Source organism: Microcaecilia unicolor, chromosome 5, assembly GCF_901765095.1.
Source record: "Microcaecilia unicolor chromosome 5, aMicUni1.1, whole genome shotgun sequence".
Taxonomy (NCBI): Eukaryota; Metazoa; Chordata; class Amphibia; order Gymnophiona; family Siphonopidae; genus Microcaecilia; species Microcaecilia unicolor.
The window spans coordinates 72282807-72304839 of record NC_044035.1 but is presented as its reverse complement, the minus strand read 5'-3'; the positions used below and the strand labels follow the sequence as shown (position 1 = coordinate 72304839).

At 40.6% G+C, this 22033-nt stretch overlaps 1 protein-coding gene across 1 annotated transcript in view; it reads right to left on the bottom strand.

Annotated features, from left to right (window-relative positions):
* The window catches only part of INPP5A (inositol polyphosphate-5-phosphatase A), a 778463-nt gene that overhangs the window by 523157 nt on the left and 233273 nt on the right, over positions 1 to 22033 (bottom strand). The window contains exons 3-4 of the mRNA XM_030202993.1: positions 18041 to 18141; positions 11820 to 11907 (exon numbers count right to left, since the gene is read on the bottom strand). Coding sequence (XP_030058853.1) covers positions 11820 to 11907; positions 18041 to 18141 — 189 coding nt within the window. The remainder of the gene's footprint in view (positions 1 to 11819; positions 11908 to 18040; positions 18142 to 22033) is intronic.

Genomic DNA, 22033 nt, shown 5'->3' with positions numbered 1-22033 from the left:
TACACACATTACCTGAACTGTATGCACACTTACTGTGGATATCTCAGAAACCTGACTGGCTATGAGTATACGGGGAAAGATTTGGGAATGTCTGCTCTAGAGTGGCCCTTCCTTGCCAGTCACATGTTCTGACCTTTATTTTCCTGTCCATATAGGATAAATACAGGGGCACAATTGAAGATAAAGCTTCCAAATTAACCACAAGAGAAAAGAGTGAAGTATAAAGCAAATCACACACCACCATAAAACATAGACATGACTAAGATTTATCTGTCAAAAACTACACTTCCTCTCCTGTTCGCAGCCTTACAAGGAGTGGAAAAATGAGAGCCAAGTCCACTGCAAACAGCACCACAAGTAAGAGAGCTCAGGACGATTCATAACCCCTTTCTGCATGTGGCTCCCAAACACAGGGAGGACAAGGATAACACTTTACCATAGATGGAGAAGCCAAAACAGATACAGCATCTCTGCACAATGTGTCCACAGCAGCACAGACACAGACCCTGCATAGAAAGATTAAATGAAAACTCGCAAAAAGGATCTGGCCAGTTAAATCATGTTCACATGGTACTAGAATATTTATATGAACTGAAATGTTTGATTGCCTTGCAGCAATGATTCACAACTGGGGCACCACCAAACCATAAACTTTCTTCTCCCATCCATCTCTCCCTTCCCCTGTTTGTAGCAAAGCTAAAAAAAAAAAAAAAAAACCTCAAGTGAAAGAGGGAAAATTTGTAAGAAAACACAAGAGAGGGTCTCAGTTTCTCATTTTCAGGCTATTTAAAGCAATTGAAAACTTACAGCTGCTTTTACCCTCTAAGGGGCAAGCATATTTTTTGACAGTTTTGCAAAATGTACAAGGATGTAGAGGGCGACACCAGTGGATTTAATTTTTGCCATCAGACCTGCTGAACAATTAGAAAACTCATAACGAGTCACTCACGCACATTAAGTCTTATTTTATTCTTCTATCATTGTTGGGAGTAAGTGAACACACAGAAACTTATTTTTATCACACTGCCATAGGCAGCATGGAAGGAGACAGGAACGTATTTTGGATTTCACTCATGCCTTTTTTCAGTTGTATTTCAAAAGGAATTACACATTCAGGTACAGTAGAAATTTCCCTATCCCCAGAAGACATAAAATCTACGTTTATGCCTGAGGCGACAGAGGGTTAAGGGGGACTTTTACTAAGCCGTGGTAGAGTTTTTAGCTCACTGCAGAAATCAGCTGGCAGTAAATGCTGAGACACCCATTATATTCCTTTGGGCATCTCAGCATTTATGGCCAGCTGATTTCTACCACGGCTTAGTAAAAGAACCTCTAAGTGACTTATTCAAGGTCACAAGTACTGGCATGTGGGATTTGAATCCAGGCTTCCCTTGTTCTCAGTTAACCATCAGGCTACTCTTTCACAGAGTCATGCTGTAGTATAACAGTGGTGGGATAATCATGTCATCCCCGAAGAGTTAACATTTACAGGCTAGGTTAAATATAGTTCCAGTCTTTCCTGCACTATAAAAATAAAAAGGATATAATTATTATATATGTAATCATGTACAACAATAACAGGGCAACATCCAGACTGCCTGCAAGCTAGTTTTCAAAAGGGAATCCCTCCCTATACTGCCAGCTCAGCAGAGACTGGGGGCAAACAAAAAAAAAAAAAAAGCACCTGCAGGAAACTCTCCATCAGAAAAATAAAAATAAATTCCCAGCACGTATGGTACCAGGACAGCACCCTGCACTCTCCCTTTTCCCCTTCAGGAAAAGTATACAAGGTTTGGACAGTGCCCTTACTTTTCTCCTAATGGAAGGGAGAGCAACTTTCAGAAGGCCAGTTACCTGAAGAACCGTCTAAAAACTACAATCTGGATGTGTGTCTGCTTGAAAATCACTCAACAACTACACTTCAAACAATGCTGTGAGTGGCTTCTCCACCTCAACCCACTCATTTCAACGGATTTACACACATCAATATGTGTACTCTAAGGACACTGTATTGACATTGTTCTGAAAATTTTCCAGACTTCATTAAAAAAAAAAAAATCCCTATTAACCAATCTTCATTAGCAAAAGCAGATCCTGCTAATCCACTCACTCCATTTTCCTCAAGTAGAATGACAGCTCACTTAGGGACCCTTTTTCTAAGCCGCGTAAGCATCTATGCAGGTCCAACGTGCACCAATTTGGAGCTACCGCATGGCTCTTGCAGTAATTTCAATTTTGGTGTGCATCCAATACGCGCGTCCAAAAATCATTTTTATTTTCTGGCGCACATCCGCTACGCGCGCCAAGTGGCATTTGATGTGCAAAGGTCATTACCGCCCGGTTAATACAAGACCTTACCGCTAAGTCAATGGCTGGCGGTAAGGTCTCAGACCCAAAATGGGCGCACGCCAATTTAAATTTTGCTGCATGTCCATATTCGGCAAAAATTTTAAAAAGGCATTTTTGCAGGTACGCTGAAAAATGGATCTGTGCGCGCGCAAAACACGCACCTACAGTACCACAGGCCATTTTTCAGCACACCTTAGTAAAAGGGCCCTTAAGGGGCTAGTTTATGAAAACACATTAGAAAATGAATTTAAAGCATTTTAACCTGGAACTTTCCCACATGCTCACTCCATTTTTAATGCTCCATAAAACAGTTAAAAAAAAATTTTTAAGTCCTGTGTTAATTTCTCCATTAGCGTGCGAGACTGCAAAAAAAATTAAAGAGGGAGCACTCACTGCCTTCTATTTAGGAGACACTGAGGGGCATAATTGAATGCGAACACCCATCTCCATGGGCATCTATCTCCGAGGACGGGTACGTGAAGGAGCGGGACAGACCGTATTTTCGAAAAAGATGGGTATCCATCTTTTTTTTTTTTTATAATACGGTCTGTGCCGGGCAAATGCATCGGATTTGGGTGGATTTGAGGTGGGCGTTATCGTTTTTCAGCAATAATGGAAACCGAAGGTGCCCAGCTCAAAAACAAACAAATCCACGGCATTTGGTCGTGGGAGGGACCAGGATTCGTAGTGCACTGGTCCCCCTCACATGCCAGGACACCAACCAGGCACCCTAGGGGGCACTTGTAACAACTACAAAAAAAATTTAAAATAACTCCCAAGTCCATAGCTCCCTTCCCTTGAGTGCTGAGCCCCCCAAATCCCCCCCAAAACCCACTGCCCACAACTCTACACCATTACCATAGCACTTATGGCTGAAGGGGGGCACCTAGATGTGGGTACAATGGGTTTTGGGGGCGGTTTGGAGGGCTCCCATTTATCACCACAAGTGTAACAGGTAGGGGGATGGGCCTGGGTCCACCTGGCTGAAGTCCACTGCACCCACTAACAACTGCTCCAGGGACCTGCATACTGCTGTGATGGAGCTGGGTATGATATTTGAGGCTGGCATACAGGCTGGAAAAAAAAGTTTTTAAAGTTCTTTTTTTGGGAGGGAGGGGGTTAGTGACCACTGGGGGCGTCAGGAGAGGTCATCCCTGATTCCCTCCGGTGGTCATCTGGGCAATTGGGGCACTTTTTGGGGACTTGTTCGTGAGAAAAAAGGGTCCAGAAAAAGTGACCCAAATTCTCGCTTCTGGCACCCTTCTTTTTTCGATTATCGGCCAAAGGCGCCCATCTCTCCTCAGCTGATAAACACGCCCCAGTCCCGCCTTCACCACGCCTCCGACACACCCCCATCAACTTTGTCCGTTCCCACGACAGATTGCAGTTGGAGACGCCCAAAATCGGCTTTCGATTATACCGAATTGGGCGCCCACGGGAGAAAGGTGCCCATCTCCCAATTTGGGTCGAAATATGGGCGTCTTTCTCTTTCGAAAATAAGCTGGACTAAGTGCTCCCGTATTAACTCTATGTTAACCAGTTAACGTGCGCTAATGAAACCTGCTAGTTGGTTAACGCTGACATACCCATATGATGGTCAGGGCGCACCCCCTTTCAAAAGATATTTTTTAAAAATTTATTAGCATGCACACTTACCAAACAAAATATAAAAATTACTGCAGAACACTAATGCATTTTGAGGTGTTTCCTGCAGCTAAACATATGTAAGGGCTTTAACCCCTTTAGTAAAAAGGCTCCTAAATTATCAGGTTTGTGCCATCTTTTGCATACAGCTAAAAATGTGCAGACACAGAACACCTCCCAAGGAGCTAGGTACAACTTCCCAAATAGAAAAGTGCCCAAGGTAATTGTTCCGTAATTGATTTAAATTGAAGCACCATCTGAGTCATGCGCTAGAAATATCTTCCAGCCACTTCAGCTATTATGATCACATTTACCAGTGATGGGGATGAACAGCTTTGAGAGTGGACTTTGGTTTCCACACTCTTTGAACTGTAACATTGCAAGCAGATGAAAGTACTGTTTGACACTGGGGCATATTTATTTTCACAGTGGAAGTACTTAACAGTACTTTGTAATGTTAAGCTTGAGGGCTTGTGTGGAGTGAATGGCTCAGGATACTCAGTCTCCTCTCTGTTGTATCCTAGACGCCTACAGAGAATTTGTGATACCTCACTAGAAGACCTGATTATATGTCATCTTCATTTCTAAAACTTTTTTTGTTGTTTTTATCAAGAAATACTTACAAGTGGTGTACTTTTATATTATTCCACTTATTTGTATAGAAAATGTCTTCATAGCATCCTATATGCATTCAGTAATGTCATTCTAGAAATGTACATAAGTATTGACATACTGGGAAAGACCAATGGGTGCTCATTTTCAAAGCACTTAGGCTTACAAAGTGCCATAGTAATCTATAGAACTTTGTAAGTCTAAGTGTTTTGAAAATACGCCTCCAAAGGTCCATCAAGCCCAGCATCCTGTTTCCAACAGTGGCCAATCCAGGTCACAAATACCTGGCAAGATCCCAAAAAAGTACAAAACATTCTATACTTCCTATCCCAGAAATAGTGGATTTTCCCCAAGTCCATTTAATAATGGTCTATGGACTTTTTCTTTAGGAAGTCATCCAAACCTTTTTTAAACTCCTCTAAGCTACCCATCTTTACCATGTTCTCTGGCAACGAATTCCAGATTTTAATTACACGTGGAGTGAAGAAAATGTTTCTCCGATTCGTTTTAAATTTACTACATTGTAGCTTCATCGCATGCCCCCTAGTCCTAGTATTTTTGGAAAACGTAAACAGACGCTTCACATCTACCCGTTCACCTCCACTCATTATTTTATAGACCTCTATCATACCTCCCCTCGGCTGCCTTTTCTCCAAGCTGAAGAGCCCTAGTCGCTTTAGCCTTTCCTCATAGGGAAGTCGCCCCATCCCCTTTACAATTTTCGACGCCCTTCTCTGTACCTTTTCTAATTCCACTATATCTTTTTTGAGATATGGTAACCAGAATTGAACACAATACTTGAGGTGCGGTCGCATCACGGTGTGATACAAAGGCATTATAACATCTTCATTTTTGTTTTCCATTCCTTTCCTAATAATACCTAACATTCTATTTGCTTTCTTAGCCACAGCAGCACACTGAGCAGAAGGTTTCAACGTATCATCAACGACAACACCTAGATCCCTTTCTTGGTCTGTGACTCCTAACACGGAACCTTACATGACGTAGCTATAATTCAGGTTCCTCTTTCCCACATGCATCACTTTGCACTTGCCCACATTAAACGTCATCTGCCATTTAGACGCCCAGTCTCCCAGTCTCGTAAAGTCCTCATGTAATTTTTCACAATCCTCTCGTGATTTAACGACTTTGGTCGTGGAAGGAGCCAGCATTCATAGTGCACTGGTCCACCTCACATGCCAGGACACCAACCGGGCACCCTAGGGGGCACTGCAGTGGACTTCACAAATTGCTCCCAGGTGCATAACTCCCTTACCTTGGGTGCGTAACTCCCCAAAACCCACTCCCCACAACTGTACAACATTACCACAGCCCTAAGGGGTGAAGGGGGACACCTACATGTGAGTACAGTGGGTTTCTGGTGGGTTTTGAAGGGCTCACATTTACCTCCACAAGTGTAACAGGTAGGGGGGATGGGCTTGGGTCCGCCTGCCTGAAGTGCACTGCACCCACTAAAACTGCTCCAGGGACCTACATACTGCTGTCAGGGAGCTAGGTGTGACATTTGAAGCTGGCATAGAGGCTGGCAAAAAAATATTTTAAAAGGTTTTTTTTGAGGGTGGGAGGGGGTTAGTGACCACTGGGGGAGTAAGAGGAGGTGATCCCCCATTCCCTCCGGTGATCATCTGGTCAGTTCATGCACCTTTTTGAGGCTTGGTTGTAAGAAAAAATGGACCAAGTAAAGTCGGCCAAGTGCTCGTCAGGGACGGTCTTCTTTTTTCCATTATCAGCCGAGAATGCCCATGTGTTAAGCACGCCCCAGTCCCGCCTTCGCTATGCTTCCAACACGCTCCAGTGAACTTTGGTTGTCCCCATGACGGAAAGCAGTTGAGGACACCCAAAATCGGCTTTCGATTATGCCGATTTGGGCGACCCTGGGAGAAGGATGCCTATCTCCTGATTTGTGTTGAAAGATGGGTGCCCTTCTCTTTCCAAAATAAGCTGGATAGTGTACAAACCCTTTTCCCATAGTTTTAAACTGAATTTTCTCTAGAAATAGGCATTTTTCCCATAGTTTTAAACTGAAACCTTTTCTAGAGGTAGAAACTAAACAGCCAAAAACTCTTGTTCTAAAAGGCAGTTATTTTCTGTACCTTGGCTGCTGGAGAGGCAGCACATCCAGAGACCTCAATTAAGTGTTAATTAAGGTGTGGGGAAGTAGAATACTTGCATAGGTTGCTGAGTCAGCTTCAAAGAGCCTGTTTAAAAAAGGCCCCTTAGATTCAAACTATATAAAGAGGAAAGGTCCGTCTGAACTTTCTTTCTGAGAAGTTCCGAGAGAAGAGGACATTTCTCTGGTAAGTGAACACTATTTTGCTTTGTGCTATGGGAACTTAAAGATTGGGGTTTAAAGGAGGAATTGTAGGTTAGTGATAGGCAAAATAAAAATATAAAAAGCAAATTTTATCAACTAATCTCCATAGTCTTTTCCACTTAGTTTTAAAAACTTTGTACCACAGATAGACTCTAGCAGGCACTTTGTCTCATTAATCTATGCATTTGAATATGCTCTGTAATTTCTTTCAATGACAAAGAGAGTCCAAATCTCCTGTAAAAAGCACCAAAAAACACAACGAAAACAGAAGATGTACAGAAAGACCAAACTAAAATCACAAATGTAAAAAAGCCAATATCATTTATTAAGACCCTACACGGTCCGTGTTTCGGCCAGAGAGGCCTTCTTCAGGGGTCTAAGACAAAACAAAAATACAACACATATATCTTAAAAGTTAATAATAAAACATTTACATTGTTGCAAGCTAATACATCATGAATGCGTATTTTAAATAAACATAAAAATATAAAATATAAAACAAACCGCATTAAGACATATCTCAATGCTGTTTTATATTTTATATTTTTATGTTTATTTAAAATACGCATTTATGATGTATTAGCTTGCAACAATGTAATGTTTTATTATTAACTTTTATGATATATGTGTTGTATTTTGTTTTGTCTTAGACCCCTGAAGAAGGCCTCTCTGGCCGAAACACGGACCGTGTAGGGTCTTAATAAATGATATGGGCTTTTTTACATTTGGGGTTTTAGTTTGGTCTTTCTGTACATCTTCCGTTTTCGTTGTGTTTTTTTCTGTAATTTTCTTTATAATGGTCTCTACCATTTTGCCCAGCACCGACGTCAGACTCACCGGTCTATATTTCCCAGATCTCCTCTGGAACCTTTTTTAAAAATCCACGTTACATTGGACACCCTCCAATCTTCCAGTACCACACTCGATTTTAAGGATAAATTACATATTACTAACAATAACTCCACAAGTTTATTTTTCAGTTCTATCAGTACATCCGGTCCAGGAGATTTGCTACTCTTCAGTCTGTAGAACTGCCCCATTACATGCTCCAGGTTTACAGTGAATTCATTAAGTTTCTACAACTCGTCAGCTTCGAATTTCATTTCTGGCACCGGTATCCCACCCAAATCTCATTAGTCATATTTCTTTTGGAATTAAAGAAATGTACTTTATTACAGCTAGGCCCCAATATCTCTCTTTCAAAGAATTTCCTTTTGTATGCAGATGAACAAGGTGGGCCATGTATTGCTAAAAAGGATCAATACAATACCACCTTGAAGCAACAGATATCCCTAAGGGTAGGAATGGTTTAAGTAGGAAGATCTTTCAATAACACCTACTTCACCTCTACAGATGGCACAACTATTGCAATAAAGAAAGGCAGATCTAAAGGAATTTAACTGTAAATTGAATACTCCAAACACACCTGCTAAATGTAGAAAGCAGCAGGGCTTGACAAACACTAATTTATTAATAAGACATATATCTGACAGAATCTCATCCTTCTTTTCTTTGATATTCTCTTTTGGGTTATTATATTTGAAAATATCAAAAATGCTCTAAAGAGATGTGTGGTAGCCGTGTTAGTCCACTTTTAAAGGTAATCAATAGAAATAAAATAAAACATACAAAAGAAAATAAGATGATACCTTTTTTTTATTGGACTAACAATACATTTTTTGATTAAATTCTAAGGTAGCCCTTCTTCATCTGATCTGATGAAGAAGGGCTATCTTTGAAAGCTAATCAAAAAATGTATTAAGTTAGTCCAATAAAAAATGCTCTAGGAAACACTATTAATACTTATTTATAGTACAGCTCTCTGAAGACCAATCATGGTTATGGTATCCAAAAAAATAAACCTAGTGAAGTTGTTAGTGTGTCTCACTAAAGTTAATGCATTTAAACAAAAAGACCAGAGACCAACTGATATACAATTTCAATACCACAAGGTACATCTCATGAGAAAATATACATCAAATTTAATACATATTTGTATTGCACCAATCCAATGACCTTGATAGGTAAAAATATAGGCGAATCCCACAGAATTATGTTGCTAATCTCCTGTAGAGCCTAAACCTTCCTTGGACACCCCTAGCTGATCGGGTTTTCAGGATGCTTAACAATGAATATGCATGAGATATATCTGCATATAACTGAAGGAGTTCATGAATATTCATGGTGGTTATCCTAAAAGCCCATTGGGCAAGATTTGGTAACTATTGGCACAAGCAATATGTACTGTAATTGCATAAGAAGTATAAAACATTCACCTGGCTCCTTTGCTTTTTCTGTGGAGTTTTTTTTTTTGTCTGTGTTTTTAGGTGAACAAAGAAAATAAAAACTATCAAAAAAATGATCAAATGCTATCGCTTGTGAACCAGGGAGAGAATTTGAAAATTCACCCTCTGCACAACTAGCAACCAGTGCAGCTCCTTTAATACAGTTGCAAAAACTCCTGTATTAAAGCAGCTGAACTGGTTGCCAGTTGTGCAAAAGGTGAATTTTCAAATTCTCTCCCTGGTTCATACACATATACAGTGGGGGAAATAAGTATTTGATCCCTTGCTGATTTTGTAAGTTTGCCCACTGACAAAGACATGAGCAGCCCATAATTGAAGGGTAGGTTATTGGTAACAGTGAGAGATAGCACATCACAAATTAAATCCGGAAAATCACATTGTGGAAAGTATATGAATTTATTTGCATTCTGCAGAGGGAAATAAGTATTTAATCCCTCTGGCAAACAAGACCTAATACTTGGTGGCAAAACCCTTGTTGGCAAGCACAGCGGTCAGACGTCTTCTGTAGTTGATGATGAGGTTTGCACACATGTCAGGAGGAATTTTGGTCCACTCCTCTTTGCAGATCATCTCTAAATCATTAAGAGTTCTGGGCTGTCGCTTGGCAACTCGCAGCTTCAGCTCCCTCCATAAGTTTTCAATGGGATTAAGGTCTGGTGACTGGCTAGGCCACTCCATGACCCTAATGTGCTTCTTCCTGAGCCACTCCTTTGTTGCCTTGGCTGTATGTTTTGGGTCATTGTCGTGCTGGAAGACCCAGCCACGACCCATTTTTAAGGCCCTGGCGGAGGGAAGGAGGTTGTCACTCAGAATTGTACGGTACATGGCCCCATCCATTCTCCCATTGATGCGGTGAAGTAGTCCTGTGCCCTTAGCAGAGAAACACCCCCAAACATAACATTTCCACACTCCATGCTTGACAGTGGGGACGGTGTTCTTTGGGTCATAGGCAGCATTTCTCTTCCTCCAAACACGGCGAGTTGAGTTCATGCCAAAGAGCTCAATTTTGTCTCATCTGACCACAGCACCTTCTCCCAATCACTCTCGGCATCATCCAGGTGTTCACTGGCAAACTTCAGACGGGCCGTCACATGTGCCTTCCGGAGCAGGGGGACCTTGCGGGCACTGCAGGATTGCAATCGTTATGTCGTAATGTGTTACCAATGGTGTTTCGTGGTGACAGTGGTCCCAGCTGCCTTGAGATCATTGACAAGTTCCCCCCTTGTAGTTGTAGGCTGATTCTAACCTTCTCATGATCAAGGATACCCCACGAGGTGAGATTTTGCGTGGAGCCCCAGATCTTTGTCGATTGACAGTCATTTGTACTTCTTCCATTTTCTTACTATGGCACCAACAGTTGTCTCCTTCTCGCCCAGCGTCTACTGATGGTTTTGTAGCCCATTCCAGCCTTGTGCAGGTGTATGATCTTGTCCCTGACATCCTTAGACAGCTCCTTGCTCTGGCCATTTTGTAGAGGTTAGAGTCTGACTGATTCACTGAGTCTGTGGACAGGTGTCTTTCATACAGGTGACCATTGCCGACAGCTGTCTGTCATGCAGGTAACGAGTTGATTTGGAGCATCTACCTGGTCTGTAGGGGCCAGATCTCTTACTGGTTGGTGGGGGATCAAATACTTATTTCCCTCTGCAGAATGCAAATAAATTCATATACTTTCCACAATGTGATTTTCCCGGATTTAATTTGTGATGTGCTATCTCTCACTGTTACCAATAACCTACCCTTCAATTTATGGGCTGCTCATGTCTTTGTCAGTGGGCAACTTACAAAATCAGCAAGGGATCAAATACTTATTTCCCCCACTGTATATGCTGAGGTACCCAGCTATTTTGCTACAAATCAGAAATTATATATGCCAAAACAGTCGTTGAGATCTGAATCGGCTAATCAACTGTATGGACCGTCTGCTACAGCATGTCATTATGGAGAAGAAACTTGGAACCACACTTTTTCGATTGCATCACCTTTATTGTGGAACAAGCTTCCTGGTTATTTAAGACGCTGTGTACCTGTGCAGCAGTTTAAAAGACTGTTGAAGACGCATTGCTTTCTAAAAGCTTTTTTTTTTTAAAGAAGAGTAGGGACTTTTCTGCTGAGGACTATATCTTGTAGATAACCTGAATATTGGTGTCGTATGGGTTAGATAACCTTAGATGCTCACTGGTTTGTAGATGCTTTGTTGGCAGGCTGAAATCCCTTTTTAAGAGAGATAAATTTGTAATGATTGTTATTGATTGTATGTGTATTTTATTATGTATATGTAATTGCAACCCGCTTTGGTTAAAGTGGGATATAAATTTTAAATATAAATAAATAAAATCTGAATGGATGGAATTATCTGTATTGTAACGTAAGAGATAGCAAACTTTCTTCCAGGTTCCCATAAGCATGTCCTCAGCATACTCAAACTATAAAAGCACACAGAAAAAAATGTAACTCTCCCCAAAATTGTGGCTCACCATCGCAAAAACACCAGTAAGCGAACGTGATAACTGTATCCCACTAAAATCAGAACTGGAGGGAGGGAGGGGGGGGTGGCAGAAGGCAGCATTTACCGTGAAATTTTCCTGGGACTTGTAGTTCTCATCCAAATAAACTCGAGCACGGTTAAAATCTTTCATTGCATCACTAGACAGTAGTTCTCTGAAAGACATACGAAAAAATACATTAAAAGGTGCTTAAAAACAGCAATGAATTCAACACATTTTCCTCTATCCTATAGAACTGTCCCAATAACTTTATTAGGAGGATGAACACATGGAAATGTTTGTTTTAGGGAAGACAACTAAAGCCATAAAAGAAATAAATAAAGTTGCCATTTAATCCACCTGGTTATTCAGTTAAGCTACACAGCTGAAGTGCTGGGCAGAGCAGCTACAGGACTACAAGTACATAATCTCTGTGTATCTCTGTATCATTATGGTTTTACGGTCAGAACTTTTATTGTGATTTACCATTGTAAAGTGCTTTGGTATCTAATTTAAAGGCAGAATATATCAAGTATATAAAACTAAACCAGATTCGCAGCCCTGTGTAACTCTATGGTAGGCCCCAAACCTATATGGGAGGAATGTGTGTAGTGTCTAGGGGGTGTTCGCTTGGCCAATGTTGAGATGGAATGAGACCAGTCTACTTTCAGGCTACTGTGGCATTATGCCATTGTAGTGGTGAGTGGGGGCATTTTGTCACCAGGTTTGGAGTCTCTAATTTCTTGGCAGTGGACATGTTCAATGTGGTTTGTTGGCAGATTTTTGACTCAAGGAATTGGTTGGCAGGGCCTCTATGGGAATCTGTTTTAGTTTCTGTTCTAGGTAGAGTAGATTTTTCTCTATTCTGCTGCTGTTGGCCAACCTAATGTTGGCTACCTGGGCTTGACCGACAGCATGTTTAAAGAAAAACTGCAAGGGGTATTGTTGCATTGTCTCTAATAAGGCCACAGTTTCTTAAAGGCAGTGGCAGGAACCCTACCACCACCATGCCCAAACTAGCTAATAACTAGGGACTCACCGTCATTATTGTAGCTTATGATATATACAAGGTTCCTTCTCCTTTTTCCTTCAGTACCTATATGTTTATGTTTATTAAAAATTTGATATATCATTAACCTTTACCAGATCACAATGGTTTACAAAATAAAATCTAAAACAACTCAAAAAAAGGAACTCCATACAAATAATAGAACATACCTAGCACACACTCCCCAAGACTACATTCAATCTTCCACACATTCTACTAACAGGCTAAAAGAAAAATTGTTCCCTGAAGGACATTCCAGTCTTCAGAAGCCAACTTGAAGAAGTAAGTCTTCAATAAAATCTTGAATCTCTTATAATTGGCTTGTGTACGAATTTCATTCCATAATGTTGGTCCCTGCCAAAAGAATGCCCTCTCCCTTGTGGCTGCCCAATGTGCCTTAGAAAATTGAGGCATCAGCATTCTATAGTCCTGCAGGGATCTAAGGCATCTTGCAAGCGAATACAAAAATGTCCACCTATTAAATTTAACAGCTGCTATTCCCATAACAATTTATGTGCTATGCAGAGAATTTTAAATCTGCTTCTAAAAAGTATGGGTAACATGATCAAATATTCAGGCATTCAAGAGTCTAACTGCTGTATTTTGCAGAGTCTGCACTCACCTAGGCTGAGAACTTGGTAGACCTAAATATACTATGTTACCATAGTCAAGTCTGGAGGTAAACAGAGAATGCAGTAATGTCTGCAATGCTGATTCATCAACGTATGCTTTAATTAATCGTAACTGCCTCAACAGATAAAATTCCTTTTTAGTAACAGAGGATATTTGATCCATAACAAACAGAGAAGAGTCAATTACCTCTCTGAGTTATTTAAAGCTAGTGACCAGTGGAATAGGTTTACCAAACAAGATAGGTACCAGAGTCGGACAAACATTGTTTCCCGATATCCAGCAGGCTGTGGTTTTATTAATACTTTAAGCAAGCAAATGCTGCTGTAACCAATGGCTGATGGTTCCATGGTAGCAGCTGAAATCTTTGACAGAATAAGGGCATCATCTGCATAACAATACAAGTTTAGTCTAGGTTCCTGTATCAAGGTTATCTACAGGCTCAGGAGGACATTGAACAGGAGTAGCGACAACGCTGAAATCTGTGATACCTCGCATTCTAAGGGTATTAAATCTGAGTTCCTATCCCCTATACTCACTATATAAGATCTTTTTGAGCGAAAAGATTTAAACCATGTTAGAGTACACCTATGATACCTATAGATTGCAGTCGCTGAATAAATAGATTGTGATCCACTAGATCAAAAGCTGCTGCCAGATACAGAGCCAATTTATAGGTATGTCATAATTTCATTTTTCAATAATTTTTTTAAAACACACTAATGTAAACCTATTCTGATTGCTTTTGGTCGCATTATTATAATTTATTATATATGTCTTTTGGTTGTATTATCATTTTTCCTTTACCCTCCATTTGTATAAGATATCTCTATATATCTATGGTTCACACTCTCACCATTGTAGTGATATATCATCTTTGCGGTTTACCATTGATCTTTTATCTTTTATTTTAAATCTATATGTATGTATTTATTAAATTTTATGATGTATTGTATGTTTTGTTTTTTAGACCCCTGAGGAAGGCCTCTTTGGCCGAAACACGGACCGTGTAGGGTCTTGTGCAATAAATTTGGCTTTTCATATTTTTGAGTCTGGTTCTTTTGAGCTCTTCCGTTCTTTTGTTTTTTCAGATACAGGGACATTGCCAGGACGAGCTGACCACTATTCTAGTAATTCCCATATTTCACTAACTACTGTGGTTAAAATTGTTTCTGTGCTATGGCCTTTCCTAAAATCCAATTGTTTTAGATACAGTATATTTGTATTTTCTACGAAATCAATCACTTGTTTCAGGATTACCTGCTCAATCGGCTTAGCTGGGAGGCACAGATTTAGAAATCAGTCTACAGTTCTGAACACCGTGTGGGTCTAAGGACAGGGAAAGGGGAAGGGAAATGGGACTTGATATACCGCCTTTCTGTGGTTTTTGCAACTACATTCAAAATGGTTTACATGGTATATACAGGTACTTATTTGTACCTGGGGCAATAGAGGGTTAAGTGACTTGCCCACAGTCACAAGGAGCTGCAGTGGGAATCGAACCCAGTTCCCCAGGATCAAAGTCCGCTGCACTAACCACTAGGCTACTGCTTGGGCTTTTCCTTAGTCCCTACACAAGCACATTTTTCAATGTAACCAGCTGTTGTATCCTTAAAGGCACAGTGGGCAATTCTAGAACTGCACAACTTGAGGTAGGAACTGATGCTCGCTGTTGAGCACAAAGATGCCATTATAGAATCAAACATATAAACGGCAAGTGACCGACTCACCTGCAAATGCGCAGTAGAGTCGGAACGCTGAGAGTGTAGAAGTCCAAGCCCTGCCTCCACCAGCAGTACAGCCCAATAGGGAGGAGGGCTTGGACATGGGCGTGGAAATCGGAGGAGGAGGGAGCAGGGAGGGAAGGAGGGGGCGGAACTGAGGGAAACAGACGCTGGGGGGAGGGCAGGGGAGATAGCAGGGTTAGTGGATGGCGGGGGGGGGGGGGTGCCATAGGAAAACAAAAAACTAGCTCGTTGTTACGGGCTTAGCAGCTAGTATTAATATAAATCGGCATTGACACACCTCGTTAGGTGCAAAGAGCTATGCCAGGTCCATGGCAGGTATAAATATTCACACCCAATTGTTCCATAATCTGTGCGTAACATACAGTATTCTATAAGTTACACATATAAAGCTCCTGCCCCTCCCATGCGTACACCCACCTTGTAGTTTATAGTTTATTCCAGTGGTTCCCAAACCCAGTCCTGGAGGCATCCCAGCCAGTTAGGTTTTCAGGATAGCCACAATGAATATTCATGAGACAGATTTGCATGCATTGAAGGCAGTATATGCAAATCTCTCTTATGAATATTCATTGTGGGAATCCTGAAAACCTGACTGGCTTGGGTGCCTCCAGGACCAAGTTTAGGAACCACTGGTTTATTCATTATTTGCTATACCGCTCTCAATACCATCGAAAAGCAGAGCAGTGTACAAAATATTTAAAATAAAAATGAAACAGAAAGGAATGCCATAAATTAAACAGAAAAGGCTAGACCCACTAAACATCAGAATATAAAAGAGAAAATTAAAATAAATCAAATCAAATAATTAAAATAACTAAAATAGCATTCACATTGTCAAGTTGGGTTGCAGGTAACTTCCTGGCTAATACTTCTCAGTCTGACTGGAAAGGCCCTGAGTAAAGAGATACATTTTCAGTCTAACTTTAAAAATGGCAAATGATGGTTTGGCCCTAATATCACATGGAAGTGAATTCCAGAGTTAGGACCCAGAAAATAGAAAGCAGCATGATAAGTACTTTCTAAACAGACACGTGAAGGATTTGGTAAAGAAAAAAGAATTTCAGTAGTTGAGTGTAGGTGACAGGATGGTTTATAAGGGCATAACTGTGAAAGAAGGATAAGTGAGCAACCTGATTAAAGAAATTTGTGAACAATGGTAAGAATCTTAACTGATAACAGAATTGTATCTGGAGCCAGTTATGTGTTATTTTATAGAATATGCATGTAGTGCACATGTGTATAGTTATAGCATTGTCCTTATAGCATACAGCATTTTCAGAGTAGTGTGATGCATTGCCAAGCAGGCAGCCTGAATTTGAGTCCCTGGATGATTGAATAATGCAAAATCTGGTTGTCAGATTTAAATTCCATGAACGCATGGATCCCTGATGCATGGCCCTCAGTTGAAGACTGTTACTAAAAGACAGGAGAAGAGTAAGTTAAGAGAGGATATAAAATAGAGGAGTAAATCTCCAGATAGTAACAAATGAAGGATCATGGTGCCAGCTCAGAGCCCCAGGTTCAATATTCTTGCATATGCAAAAGAATAACATTCCACCTTCCAAAAAATTATTTAAAAGAAAAAGAAATGCTGTGAAACCTCAGAACATATTACAATATTCAGTACTCACAGAATCCATAGTAAAATGAAAACAAAATAAGTATTACCCCACAAAACCTGAAGAGGGTGCTGTTTCATTATTTCTTCCTATCAAAAAGAGCCTAAAAGCAGTTTCAAAGCAACATCAAAGAGAAGTTTAATTCTATTTTAAATCCATTACATTTCATCTTCCCCTTCAAATTACATATAAATGAAAATTCTAGTTAAAAATATATGGACTCTGGATGTAATTTAAGTTTGTGCACTTATGGTAAGAAAAATATTTTCTCTTAAAGGAATCCATTATGCCCACATTTTACTAAAACGTTTATGTGCAGTTGTAATCTATGTTAAAGCATGTTAAAACCCCAATTTACCTTGTAAATACTACTGAAAGGTTTTGGGGAAGGATGTCCCCCACGGTGACTGAAGTCTGACCTTGAGTTATAGGAGTATCTATTTCATTGACTGTGTTGAGGATCATTGAATCAAGAGTCTGCCAGTTGCTGAAGTTGCAAATAAAAGTTATTTATTATTAAGCCTCCTGGAGTGTCGTGCGGTTCTGGACTGAAGAGCTGAATGGAACCTGGAATTAGATAAGTTTCTCCCAAAAACCTCAACTGTTATTCTGGACCATTACCCAACCCAGCTTGACTGAAAAGGAGAATGGATGAAAGTGTAGGGTACGCATGGCCTGAGAGTAAGCAGAGGCTGTGGAACTGAAGCAGGGCAAGACTGTTCCTCTGTGGCCTGGGTCCGGAGCTAACCCGGGTGAGACTCGGGTTACACTAGCTAATGCAATTTGAAGTTGCTGAGGAATCACACAAACCTTCAACTACAACTCAAGAGGTGCAACTGAGCTTTTTCGGACCTGGTGTGTTTTTGGAAATTGGGCTACTTCACATGATTTGTACTAAGCCATTGCAGCTCATTTCTGTATTTTCAGCATTAGGCTGCCTTTAGACCCCATTATTATAATGTAGACTAACTGGTAGCTAACACTCCACCCAACCCTGAAACTCAATAAACCAATACATAAATTCACTGGGCAAGAGTGTGTGTGCGTTGCATTCACCCTATAGTATAATATAATTAAATGGAACCGGATCAGGGTATATACAGTATAAACTAAGATGGCACATGAACACTCTGCCTTTACTCGCACCCCTCTTATGTTCCTGTGTTTATTCAATCTGGTTCGAGTAACTATTAAATATTTTTGTCCTGACCACACAAACACAAGTTCAAGGAAAGTCACATTTTGTTTCATTCATGTACTTACTTAACAAGCTTATCGACATGAGACATGGAAGCTTCATAGTTTTTTCCACCAACTTCTTGGCAGTGCAGAACCAGGAAGTGTGGCTTATATGTATGTACGCTCTGTGGAAAAAAAATATTTGTATGTAAACAGTGTGATAGCAATATAATGTGCTACAGAAATAAAAATCTAGAGATGCAGACACATTAAATTATGTGTTAATATATATATATATATATATTTTTTTTTTTTTTTTTTTTATACATATACACACACACACATATATTCCACTTAAAAGGATTTGTTTAAATAAGTTACACCTATTAAAACTATTAGTTTGGTGAAGGTCCTTTTATTATTTTTCTTCTTTCTTCCTCTGTATGGATACCATTGTTCTGAACTATAGTGTTTGATGGCTTATGACTAGGGTGGGAGGGTTAGGGTAGGTAGGAGCTGGGATGGAGGACTATAGGGAAAGGGGGGGAGGGGAAGGATGGGATTTGAGGGCTGTAAATATAAAAACTGCTAAACTGTGCTTATGGTTTTTAGTTTGTTTCTGCCACTGAGTTTTGTTAACAAAAAGAAATTTGCATAAAGGGATTTGTTTAAATTTGTTTCTAAGACAAATTTGCTAATCAAACTCTGTACATGTTTTCCAATTAATTTTTACTGTGATTAAAATATATTTGGTGAATTCTACAGAGGCATCAACATGAGGGGAAGAAAGATGGAATGATTTCTTGCAAAGTAAAATGAAATGTCAAAATAAGAAAGTTGTTTTGTCAATATACAGATAAGAAATTTCCTGTTGCATGTGCATCCCCTCCCAAGTTAAGGAAGTTCTAAAAGGGCATGTGCTCTCAGTAATGTCAGTTAGTTTACATTGCAGTTTTACATTCTATGCACAAACACCCCATCAGCCAACATACTTGCTAAATACTTCAAAGAAAAAATTGTAAACCTATGCAACACGTTACCTCAGAACACCACCGACTTCAAAAAATTCATTGAGTGCCTAGACTCAATCCTCGGTAAATACCCAGCAGACAGAATCTGGACAAATTTTGCCCTCCTTACCGCAGAAACATCACCCAAGCGATCAACAAGTCCGCCAGAACTCACTGTAAACTGGACACATGTCCCAATTACCTAATAAAATCCGCGCCTCAACGCTTCATAGCAGACCTCACATCCCACCTCAACTACATGCTTCAACATGGACTCTTCCCAAAGGAAAATGGCAACATCCTACTCACCCCGATACCAAAAGATACAAACAAAAAAATGAACGAAATCCCCAACTACCACCCAGTCGCATCTATCCCACTGGTAGTCAAACTGACGGAAAGCATGGTAACCAAACAACTCACCAATTACTTAAACAAATTCTGTATACTACACAAATCACAATCAGGATTTCGCTCCAACTACAGCACCGAAACAGTACTAGTAACTCTCATAACCAAATTCAAACAAGAAATTGCAAAAGGCAAAAGCATACTTCTCATACAATTCGACATGGTAAACCATAAATACTACTATACATCCTAGAATACTTCAGGATTGGTGGAAGTGTACTTAGCTGGATTAAGGGTTTCTTAACCACTAGAACATATCAAGTGAAATCGCACTCAAACATATCATCACCATGGAAAAGAGACTGTGGAGTACCCCAAAGATCACCATTATCACCAATCCTTTTCAACCTAATGATGACCCCACTAGCCAAATCCCTAGCCAACCAAGGCCTCAACCCATACATCTACGCAGACGTCACATCACTGTTCCATCCATTCTTCCTCTGCTCAACAAAGAAGGATGGATGTGTTTCCAGCATCAAGAATACATATTCATAATCCAATGCACCCTTGTTACAAATACCATCTTCTCATCTGACCTTTTCCAGTACAAAGTCCTTCCTTTTGGCATTTTGTCAGCCTCCAGGGTATTCTCCAAGTGCCTCAAGTTTCCTGCTACATACTTTCAACTCCAAGGGCATTAGTTACTTGTGTGTTGTATCATTGTGCTACAAAACCCACTGCCTCTAAGAAGTGTACCTGGGACCAAGGAAAGGAACTCAGAACCAAAGTCAAAGGCTGACATCTGAGGGACATCTTACTTCTTACACCCTACAAGTATTCTTTCACCAGCTTCACAGTGCCTCTGTTCCGATTCAGAAGGAACAATCAAGTAGTAATGCATCAGGTGAATAAAGGGACTTGAGCTCTCTGCATCTTTCCTGAATCTAGGACTTTGCTATAGATAAAAATACAGGCCACATACATAAAACAGACCATAGAATCATTTAGCTGACAAACTGAGCAAGGTGCTTTGTTCTAACAAATGGTGCTTCTATATGACTGAGTTCCTTCTTTCAGGAATGGGGAACACCTCAGATCAACCTTTTTATCACTAAAGAGAATGCAAAATTTCCTTTCTACTTTTCCATTCTTCCTTCCCCCCTTACATCCTGATGTCCTGGCAATTCCATAGACTTGGTCATTCCTCTGTGCTCATCCTTCAATCCCTCTCATACCCAGAATTCTGCACAAATTAAAAACAAAAAACAAAAGCACCATGATTCTCATTGTGCCTTACTGAGCTCAACAGATGGCCATCGTCTTCATCCAGACCCGAGTCTCTAGCTCTCATAGCCTAGAAATGGAGCAGTTAAGTCTCCACTATTGGTATGCCACAGCCCATTCAGGACATCCTCATAGCACTCAGAAACCTTCCACCAGAGAAACATGTGCTTTCAAGCAGAATCTGATGAATTAGATAACAGCCACAAAGCTATCACTTGTCCTCCTGGGGGACAATTTCTCCAAATAGGTTAGTTTTGTGCATACCATGACAGGAATGAACTTACTCCTAAGTCAGGACATGTCGAGTATCATCTCAGTCTCTCAAATTTACTGAGACCATTCACTGTAAAACTTGCATTATCACAAAGAGCACTTCCTTCTGGAGTTCATAAGATGTAACATGTATTAGTGACTACTTATGTTATGCCAAAGTCAATTGCCATCAATATGATGTTTATTTTAAATGTTATTTTTATGTTTATCTTTTTAGTTATTGGTGGTGTACCATGATGCAGCCTAACGTGGAAGGTGGCATAGTTGGGATCTATGCTCTCCAAATGTTTTTCTACTTTGATCTACTGATAGTGCACATGATTTCTTGGGATCCATGGAATGAAAATGCTTATTTAAAAAAAAAAAAAAGTCTTAACTAGGGTAATCTGTTTTTATTTAGCGGTCCTTTTGGTAAGGTGCACTAATGGATTTAGCACACATTGACAATTAGTGTACACTAAATGCCATGTAGTCCATAGGAAAATAATGGATTGCATTTTAGCATGCACTAAATCAATTAGAGGGGCATAATCGAAAGGGGCGCCCAAGTTTCCTGAGGATGTCCTCGCAGGACGTCCCAGTGAAGGGGCGGGGAAACCCATATTATCAAAACAAGATGGGCGTCCATCTTTCGTTTCGATAATACGGTCAGGGACGCCCAAATCGTGAAATTTAGGTCGACCTTAGAGATGGTCATCCACGATTTTTGACGATAATGGAAACTGAGGACGCCCATCTCAGAAACGACCAAATCCAAGCCCTTTGGTCACGGAAGGAGCCAGCATTCGTAGTGCACTGGTCCCCCTGGCATGCCAGGCCACCAACCGGGCACCCTAGGGGGCACTGCAGTGGACTTAAATTGCTCCCAGGTGCTGAACACCCCAACCCCCCCCCCAAAAAAAAACCCACTCCCCACAACTGTACACCACTACCACAGCCCTAAGGGGTGAAGGGGGCACCGATATGTGGGTACGCCTGCCTGAAGTGCATTGCACCCACTAAAACTGATCCAGGGACTTGCATACTGCTGTCATGGAGCTGGGTATGACATTTGAGGCTGGCAAAAAATATTTTTAAAGTTTTTTTTTAGGGTGGGATGGGGTTGGTGATCACTGGGGGAGTAAGGGGAGGTCATCCCCGATTCCCTCCGGTGGTC